The sequence below is a fragment of the Paroedura picta genome, chromosome 10 (genome assembly GCF_049243985.1).
Source record: "Paroedura picta isolate Pp20150507F chromosome 10, Ppicta_v3.0, whole genome shotgun sequence".
Taxonomy (NCBI): Eukaryota; Metazoa; Chordata; class Lepidosauria; order Squamata; family Gekkonidae; genus Paroedura; species Paroedura picta.
In genome coordinates, this window is record NC_135378.1 from 721572 (window position 1) to 730928 (window position 9357).

A 9357-nucleotide genomic window follows, 5' to 3' on the forward strand; every position below is an offset into this window, starting at 1 on the left:
AGTTTGGGCTGACTGTGCAACACTCAGTTATTCAAGAAGTACACAAAGAGTACGCAAACCTAGGTAGATGCTTGGGAACTCGGGTCTAATTTGTGTTTGTATTTTATTCAGTCCAAGGAAAACCGATAGAATATCTTGGATTAGAAAAAACCACAAAAGCTTGGAGTTGCAGCACCAACTACAGTTTTCAACCCCATCCGAGCATTCTTGAGCCCAAGGCAAGGCAGGCACAGTAACAAAGTGGAATCCGTGAATGGAGATGCCCCCCCACCCCCCATTGCAGCAGGGGAAAATCCTCCCGGGTCTTCCTTGAGACAGACCAAAACAATTGGTTATATGACCTGTGATCTTTGCATTGCTTCGAATGGCCCTGGACCAGTAGATATAAAAACCAGAACTAAGCATTTGTTCTACCAACTTCAAGCCACTGGTAATTTATTTAAAGGCTCTTTAGATAACTTTACATATTATTGACAGCCACGGAGCTATAAAGAGTAGAAACAGTATTATATAGGCCAGGCCATTGTTCTTTTAAATTATTTTAACTGGATGGATGCAGTTAACGGCAATATGGTTTCCCATGCAGACATGGATAAACCCCCGGCTGCTGGTTTGCTTGTTGCCGTGAAGCAGACCAGTCAGGTAGTGCTGCCGGCCTGGTGCTCTGACAAGGTCCGTCTTCTTCTTCCCTGGGCAGATCTGAGGGTACCAGACCTCTGCTGAACACCCATCGACCGCTGGAGGAATAAATTGGACACTCCTCCCACAACGCACCTAAGGAAAGTGAGCGACCTGACATTTGGCCACGAAGAACCGCCGGAAGTCAGAATAGAGGAGGGGGGGGGGAAAGGGAGATAGCTGCTGCTAAGGAAAACTCGCCAATTTTCAGACATCCCGTCAAGCATTTTAGGTTCACACTTTGTAAGCAAACGCAGGGGGCATGATTCATAAACCGTGTCCTACTTGTGAATGTCTTTGCTGAAGGAAACTAGAACTGTGGTCAGTCTAGGCCGTGTTGGTCAGAAGTCGAACAACGCTGGAGTCCAATGGCCCCTTTAAGGCCAGCCAGGTTCTGTTCTAGGAGAGAGCTGACCTTCCTGCCGGTGCTAATCTCATCCCGCTCGCATAGCTGCATTCCTTGCAATCCCCTCTTCATTTCATTTCGTTTGGGACAATGGGACACTTCGGTTATGCCATGCGATTCAGAATCTTATGCTCGGGCCATCAAACAGGAGGCAGAACTCAGCAGGGCTGGTCCCGCGGGGAGAGGCTTCCTTCCATGTTGGGGGGAGACGGGTGGGCGGCTCTTTACCATTATTTCTGTTCCCAGCCGGGAAAGCACCGGTCACTAATCCCCGACTTTCATGTTGGTGTTTCCTCTTTGTTTTGTGAACGACAATTAAAGTCTGGTGTTTGTTTCTTTCTTCATCGTGCGGAATATTTGTTGGACGTCTTCATGGAGCGCACCTACTCTCTCCTTATATCTGCACTCTGCAGATGCCTCTTCCATTGCCGGAGAAACGGGCCAGGCACACGAAAGCTCCTGCCTTGAATAAGCCTCCGCTGGACTCCTATTTCGTTCTGGAACGGTGGTCTGTCTTACTAGAAGGAGGCTCCGATGTTGTCATTTTTGCCCGGCTTGAGGAGTCAGGCTTCAGCTCCACCTTTTCGATTTGTGGTTAGTCCCAGACTTCATTTCTCTGACTCCACCGACCTGCCTCTGTGGGTAATCCATCGTCAATCCCTGCCAGAACGGCTGCAAAAAAGCAGACCAGTCAAGGCCACAGGGGAGGCAGAAGTCTCGGCTCCCAGGAACAGAATTTCCGGGCCCCGCTTTCATTCTCTGTGGACGAGGCCAGCAACAAAGACAAATAACAGAAGATCATTCAAACGACTTATAAAAATGAATGTGCTACAAACAACACCAACCACACCGCTGGAGAACTGGAGGGAGGGGAGGGACTGGGGCACCCCAGGAGCAGAGAGTGGGGGAGGGGAGTGGCAGGCAGGGAAAGGTCGCAATGGCGGCACAAGCAGCCCCGGGAGGGACCCTTCCCACCTGCATCTCCAGCTGCTGTGTCTCTTCTCAAGAGCACCCCAAGGCGCCCAGCCCTGCCCCTCTGGCTCTCCCGGAAGCCCCCCAGGCCTGGGGCCACAAAAGGCAGGCTGTGCACACCGCCCCTCCAAGAGGAGCCCCCTGCACCCTCAGGACAAGGTCGACCAAACCCCGGACGGGGGCGTTTAGTTCTTTATTTCTCCCATTATAAGAAAGCCCAGGGGGGCTCACAGCAATGGAGAATTTACAGAGCTTAAAACTATGTAAAACATGTAAGCGCAACGCCTGAGGTTTCCAGCCACTATCGAAGCGCCCTGCTCGTCCCCGCACCCGCAGGCTCCGCGGCCAGTCCCGCTCCCAGGCGTCCCGGGCCTTCAGAGCGAGAAGCGGACCGTGGAGCCCCGGCTGGCCGTGCCCTCGGAGCTGCCTCCTGGAGCGCCCTGGACGGAGCGGCGCCGGCAGCCCCCCATCCGCCGGGCAAGGCGCTCGGCCGGAGCCGCCAAGTCCGCTGCTCAGCCGCCAGCGAGGCTCGAAAGGGACGGGCCGTCGCAGGGCTTGCGTGGCCGCTGCGCAAGAGACCGTCCCTTTTCCTCCAGTGGGGCGTCGCAGGGAGCCGCGGAAGGGCCGGCTTCTCGGCTCGTCGCCTGGTCGGAAGGACCCGCTCGGCTGCTGGCCCCCCAAGCCCCTCGGCCGAAGCCGCAGACGGAGCGACACGGGGCAGCCTGCCGAGCGAGCGAGCGACCGCGTCGCCTTCCCCCTCGAAGCGGGCCTTGGCCCGAAGGGGCGGCGTGGAGGCGAGGCCGGGGCCCTGGCGAGGCAGCCATGCCTCTCCAGAAGGCGCCCCACGGACCCGCTGTGCCCGGGAGCTCGTCGAAGGCAGCCGCGGCCCCTGGCCCCGCTGCGCTCCGCCTCCCACAGTGACAGGGGTCCCGATGCCCGGGCTGGAGGGGCCAGGCTCGCCCACCGCCGAGGGCCGGGAGCGCGCGCCTGGGGGGGGGGGTCCCCGCGTCGTCGTCCCCAGCACCTTCTTGAGGCAGAGGGCGGGATTGGCTGCTTGGCCTGTCGCCTGGTTGTCGGGAGCCAATGGGAGTCCCTGGCTCGGGCCGGCCCCCTTGGCCCGGCGTGGCGGCGGCCGGAGCGAATCCGTCTCGGCATTTGATTTGCTCCCCATTGACCTAAATAAAGGCGCCGGAGAACTCCAGAGCGGCGGCCCCGGGCGTGCGTGCTCCCGAGGCATGGGCGCGCGCTCCGCGGCCGGCTGCTCCGCCGCGCTGGCCCCCGTGGCCGCCCGCTGTCCAATCCGCGACGGGCTCGGCGCTTGTAAGCCGCGGGAGGCGTCGGGCAGTGCTATTTGGGCGCCGGCGCCTCGGGAGGGGCTTCCCGGCCGGGAGGCGCTGGCCCGACCGCCCGAGAGCTTGCCCGGCCGCCCGGCCGCCATGCCCGACGAAGCCCCCTACCGCGAGCGCTCCGCCTCGGCCCGCGTCTCCTCCTTCTTCATCGCCAACCTGCTGGGCGCCGAAGCCAAGGACGAGGGCAAGGCGGGCGCCGCGCCCGACGGACCCCACGAAAGGAGGCTGCCCGGCCGGCTGGCGGGCAGCCCGTGCGCCGTCGCCTGCTGCCAATGCCGGGCCGCCCGCCTGGAGCTCGGCCCGCCCGGCTACCCTCTCCGCGAGAGCGCCCTGGCCTGGTACCGAGGAGCGCACGTGGCTTTCATCGGATGCGCCAGCCCCGACAGTAAGTCCCTCTCGGCCGTCGGGGCGGACTGCGCACCGCCTCCCCGGGAGTCCCGGCCGCCAGCGGGGAGGCGCAGAGGCAGCCCCCGCACGTCCTCCAGCCCCTGGCCCAGCCCCGGCGAGCTTCTCTGGGCAGGGAGCGGAGGTGGCCGTTCCCCGGACAGAAATTCAGCATCTTCCGGGCTGCCCCGATAGCTGGAGGGGGGGACGGGGCGGGGGTCAGCAGCCGCGGAGACCGCTTTTGGGGCTCCGGAGCACCGCAGTTTCTCCAGCTCTTTAAACAAAGGACTGCGCACACATCTGGCCAGACCCTCAGCCAGCGGTGGCTCTTCCGTGCCCGTCCCCCACCTCCAAGCCCTGCGTGGCGCCTGCTGTTCCCAGCGCTGGGCTTCTTCACAAGGGGCGCTTCTTCTGGCCGAGGCCGTGGGCCGTGGGGGGGCTCTCAACCCGTTCCCAGGACTGAAGCCGGTTTCAGTCCAGATGCCCGAATCTCGCACGGCTGGGGATCCGCTGGGCAGGGTGTAGAAATGTCTTTGCTTTAATTGAGGCAGATAAATTTTTACCGAGTATGGCCTTGACAAAACACGGTTTAGACAGTAAAATTCTAAAATGAAACAGTATTTCTCCGGTTAGGACCTGAGAACGGTCAAGATAAAAAGTCGATCTATCAAAAGTGCTTCAGGCCGAATCTTCCTGGCAGCCAGAGCCCTGGGGGAAGTCCCTCCCTGGGGGAAACGCAGAGAGCTCACCGGACAGATTGGACGGCCAGCCCCTGGGGGAGACCTTGGCAGGAATCTGCTCCGACCGCAAGGGCCAGGCCACGACATCGGGGGGCGGGCGGGCGGGAGGAGGCAAGAGGCCGAAAGAGCGCGGCGGGTGGCCTATCGGGGATCCTGACGCTGCTCGGGCCATTCTGGGATGGAGCGCTGATAGGACCGCTTGAGAGTATTTTTCGCCCTGGGGCTCATTTCGAGGGGACCCACTCCCTGAACTCATCTAAAACGAAACCTTAACGAAGTCTGGGGGGAGGGGGATCTGAAGCAGCTCGACTTTCGCAGCCGGGTCGGCCTCTCGGCCGGGGGTCTCTCTGGCTGCCTCGCAGTTTGGTGTCGTGGTTAGGAGTGCAGATTTCTAATCTGGCATGCCGGGTTCGATTCTGCGCTCCCCCTCATGCAACCAGCTGGGTGACCTTGGGCTCGCCACAGCACTGATAAAACTGTTCTGACCGGGCAGTGATATCAGGGCTCTCTCAACCTCCCCCACCCCACAGGGTGTCTGTTGTGGGGAGAGGAAAGGGAAGGCGAGGAAAGGTAAGCCCCTTTGAGCCTCCTTCGGGTAGGGAAAAGTGGCATATAAGAACCAAGTCTTCTTCTTTTCTTTCTTCTTTTCCTTCTTCTTTTCCTTCTTCTTTTTCTTTGCCTTCCTCTGCAGCCAGCGACAGAGATTCCCCGGAGATCGCGGAGGAGGCGTCTGTGGCCGCTGTCGGGCCGCCGGCCTCGGAGCTGAGCCCGGTCCAGCGGAGGAGGGAGCCGGCTGGCGGCGGCGGCCGGAGCAGCGTGGCAGACGAGCGCGGGGAAGAGGCCGAAGGCCGCACCGCTGCCGCGGGACGCAAGAAGAAGACGCGCACGGTCTTCAGCCGCAGCCAGGTCTTCCAGCTGGAGTCCACCTTCGACGTGAAGCGCTACCTGAGCAGCGCCGAACGAGCCGGCTTGGCCGCCTCGCTGCACCTCACTGAGACGCAGGTGAAGATCTGGTTCCAGAACCGGCGCAACAAATGGAAGCGGCAGCTGGCCGCGGACCTGGAGGCTGCCCACCTGGCACACCCCGCCCAGCGGATAGTCCGCGTGCCCATCCTCTACCACGAGAACTCGCCGCCCTCCGGCCTGCTCGCCTGCTTCCCCCCGCAGCCTGCGCCGGCCCACGGCTCGCCGCCGCTGGCCGGGCTCTCGGCGGGCGTGGGCTACCCGCTGGGCCCCTTCCCCGCAGCGCCGGTGTCCTTCCTGCGCTCGCAAATGACCGGGCTCGTCTGACCCGCCACCCGCGCCAGCAAGAGCCCGACCAGAGCCGCCGACCTTCCTTCCACCACGGGATTGGCGAGCAAGGGACGAATGTATCGCTGCCTCCCTTTTGGGCCCTTTCAGGAGGTGGCGGTCCAGCGGTTTTGGTCCTGCTCTTTCCCTGCCTGGGGCTGGGAGGCGGCGGGCTGGCTGGCTGGCTGGCTGGACAGCGCGATTCGGCTGCGATTCGGCGGCATCCTTTTCTAGAGGCGCCCTGAAGACTTCGCCGCCGGTTTCTTTTCGCGGAAGGTCTCGCAGTGCCGACTGGTTGCCTTGGCGTGCTCCCCTTGCAGCGGGGGAGCCGGAGATGGAATGGCGGCGGCCACGGGAGAGAGGGGGGAGTCACTTATGGGCGGCGAGGCCTTTGCTGCGGCCCATTTCCCTCCTGGCCGCGTTTCCAGGCGTCTCCGGACTGGCTTCCAAAGGACCCTTCTGCTGCCATCTCCCAATCCGCAGGAAGCCCTTGAGGGATCGCGAGGGAGGGAGGGAGGGAGGAGGGCGTCGTCCTCAGTACCAGACTGTTCCCCGGCCCTTTGCACAGCCGCTCCTGCCCCCTTGACGGCCGCCGCTGGGCTCCGATGCGCTGCGGGTCGCGGGGGACTCTGGCGCAGACCCGGGTGCCACAGCGGTGGCGAGCAAGGCGAGGCCACCGAGTCACCGTCCGCCCAGGGCCGAGAGGGCGAGCGAGGCCGCGGCGCTCGGGGGTCTGCAGCAGGGCCCACTGGGCTGGCGCCTGGTCCAACGGCAGCGGGTTGGAAAGGAGGTTTTTCTAAGTTGAAATGCTTAATTTATATCTTTGCAATATTTCTGCCTTGACAAGGAAATAGAAACATGAGGACAATGTCTTGTGTGTGTGGAAAGTGCCTTCCCCCCCCCCCCCCTGGTGTAAACGGGTCTTCGGTTCCAGCATCATCTCCGCCTAGAAATTAGCCAGACGGAACCCATTGGGGGGGGGGGGGACTCTGTTTAGCGTGTCCAGAATATCGAAGTGGCTGAGTGAGGAGCAACCCTCCCCAGGGCAAGTCCTGCAGGGGGTGGGGGGGGGCGAAGACGGGTCATTGCTGGCACAGCCTTTGCAGTAGCAGCCCCGCCCTCACCCCCACGCCTGGCAATGCTGCTCCCGAGCCCCGGGAGGCCGCCTCTCCTCCGCCTAAGGAGCGAGGGTCTCCGGAAAAGGCCACCGCCGAGGGAATCAAGCCGGCTGCAGGCAGAGGGTTTCCTCCAGAAAGAAATGCGGACTTCACCGCCCTGTCCAGGCCGCTTGCTGCGCCGCTCCTGCTTCGGGCGCCTTCCCTGGCGGGGTCGAAGGGAGGGGGTCTGCGGGCTTCCCTTCGGCTCAGCTGTGCCCCTTGCCCCCCCCCCCCCCGCCTGCGCCCTTGCACACAGGGCGTTCAGGGGATTTCAAGAAACTTTCCCCGCTTCCGCCCAAGTCCCCAAGGCTGAAGGCCGGGGTCAGCATACCCTCGCGGGGGCCGCCTCTGCCCTCTTCCCCAAGCGGCCCGGCTGCCTGGCCAAGGACGGGCGAGAAGATGCCCACTTCTCCGGCGGGGCGCTCGGGCCAAGGGGCCGCAGGGCCGATCTCGCTGCCTCCTCCTCCTGTGCGTGGGCGAAGGGGCCTCGGGCCTGCCGCTCCGCCTTCCTCTTGGTCGGACGTGGCTCCAGAGAGCCGCTGCGGAATCGCCCCAGCAGTGAGGGCTGCTCAATGGCACGGACACCCCCACCCCCATCCGCGCATCCCAGACGCCGGAAAGGCGATCGCTGGTCCCAGCTCCGCTCCTAGCCTCGGCAGCAGGAGAAGGCTGCGGGAGGGAAGACACCCCCCCCCCCGGCTTCCACAACGACCCTGCTCTGTAGGCCCTGGGGGCTGGCCCTGGGGCCCGGGATGCTCCGCCTGAGCTCTTCCAGCAAACGGCCCCTCTCCCTCTGCCAGCCGCCTTCAGTCATCCCGAGGGGGTGGACGGGAGGGGGGGGCAGGCTCCCCGAGTCAAGGACGCTTCCTTGCCGTCCTCTGGGTCACTATAATCGTTGGCTCCACAATTCAAAAACACCAGACATTTCGCTTCAGCCATGCAAAACACTCAGCATCGGGAACGGCTGAAAATTATATAAAAGACATTCCAGTTTCAAAAAAGATTTAAATGATTTTTTAAAAGATTTAAAATTACAGCAGTGCAAAAGGCCTCTGGACAATCTAAAACCCGTATAAACTAGGAGAAAGGGCTGCGGACAGGGAGGGCGGCGGTGCCCGAGGGGGCGAGCGAAGCAGCTGTCCGGCCCCCTCCCTCCTTTCCCCTGGAAGTCTGCCTCGGAGGGCATTGTAAGATGGGCGGCAGAGGAGGAAATGCCCCCTGGCCCGAGGACACTCGCTGCCCCTTCCCGAGCAGCCCGCGGCCTCGCTCCGGAGCCACGCTGCGCATTCCCGGCTTGACCTTCCTTCCTTCCTCCTTCCTTTAGCCCTGAGTCCTATTCTCCTTCCTTCCGGAATCCGGGCCGCAAGAGAGGCTGCTGAGGCGCGATCTGGGCAGAGTGCTGCTCCGGAAGGCTCCCCTGGGAGGACCGAGGCACGGGCGCCCCGGGGTGGACGACTCAGCCGCTGGCTCCTCCGTCAGCCTGGCCAGGCAGGGCCTCCTCGGAGGGGGATCGGCTCTGGGGTATCCTCTGGAGTAACCCCCCCCAAATGATTTTTGATTTGTTTATTTTAAAGCTTTATTTTAAAGCCCCTCACAAAGGAGTCTTCAAAAACCAGCCGCTCCAGGGCTGCAGGCAGGAGGCTGCAGGATTTCATGCCAGGCGGAGCCGTTCAGGCCGAGGGCCCAGCACCCCCCGGAAGGTGCCTGCGCTCCCGGAGACCAGCCTTCGCGCTCCCGGTGGGGGTGGGGGAAGAGATGGGAGCCAAAGAAAGGCACAACCCCAGCCCTGAGCCAAGAGACCCGCCTGCGGGGATGCACAGGCCCTATGGCACCCGGCTACCCCCCCCCCCTCATCACAATAATCCTGACAGTAACTCAGTTTGCGTCCCCCCCCCCCCCATGTTCTCCAAAAATCCCCTTTGGGTCCTCTCCCTTCCTGATTACCCGCTTTTTCTCAGGGGTCTGCTGGGCTTCCCTCGCTGGGCGGAGAACGGGAGCAGAGCCCAGAAGAGGGGTCTTCACGGTCTCTCTGGAGCTCCGCAAGGGCCTGGGGAGGCGATCCCTAAGGCCTTCCGACTGAGCAGGGCGCCCCGGGGAATGAAGGCAGAGGAGGCTGTATTCCCGCCGCAGGTGCGTTCAGCATTTTGGAAGGAGGCGGGACTTTCTTTCCGAGCGTCAAAGGCTTGCCCGGCCAGCCCGGCCAAGCTCAAGCATTGCCGGCTCCCTGCCCGGCGCCCACCCCGCCACAATCCCCTGGGAGTCGTCCCCCCCCCCCGAACTCGGCAACCTGACTGGGCGGCTGCTGCTGTTTGGTGGGTTCCAGTCCTGTCTTTGCATCCCCCTTCTCTCCTTCATATGAGCCTCTTGTGGGCAGAGTGGAA

General features: G+C 62.6%; 2 protein-coding genes across 2 annotated transcripts; one reads left to right on the forward strand and one right to left on the reverse strand.

Moving 5' to 3' along the window:
- Positions 1–306: 306 nt before the first annotated feature.
- Positions 307–3227, reverse strand: LOC143819671 (uncharacterized). The gene is made up of 2 exons (XM_077301552.1): positions 2387–3227; positions 307–1843 (listed from the first exon to the last, which is right to left on the reverse strand). Exons 1-2 carry the CDS (start codon positions 3225–3227, stop codon positions 1776–1778), a joined length of 909 nt encoding a protein of 302 aa, XP_077157667.1. The 3' UTR covers positions 307–1775.
- Positions 3172–7191, forward strand: HMX1 (H6 family homeobox 1). Its single transcript, XM_077301466.1, has 2 exons — positions 3172–3790; positions 5221–7191. The coding sequence occupies exons 1-2, from the start codon at positions 3292–3294 to the stop codon at positions 5817–5819; spliced, it is 1098 nt and encodes a 365-aa protein (XP_077157581.1). The 5' UTR covers positions 3172–3291; the 3' UTR covers positions 5820–7191.
- The last annotated feature ends 2166 nt before the right edge of the window (positions 7192–9357 follow it).

What these genes read in the sequence shown, in the direction of transcription:
- HMX1 (XM_077301466.1), top strand. Translation starts at nt 3,292, where the DNA reads ATGGGCGCGCGCTCCGCGGCCGGCTGCTCCGCCGCGCTGGCCCCCGTG. An exon ending in CGGATGCGCCAGCCCCGACA is followed by an intron (nt 3,791 to 5,220) that starts GTAAGTCCCTCT and finishes CTTCCTCTGCAG; the next exon opens with CCAGCGACAGAGATTCCCCG.
- LOC143819671 (XM_077301552.1), bottom strand. Translation starts at nt 3,227, where the DNA reads ATGGGGAGCAAATCAAATGCCGAGACGGATTCGCTCCGGCCGCCGCCA. An exon ending in ACTGGCCGCGGAGCCTGCGG is followed by an intron (nt 1,844 to 2,386) that starts GTGCGGGGACGA and finishes CCTCGTCCACAG; the next exon opens with AGAATGAAAGCGGGGCCCGG.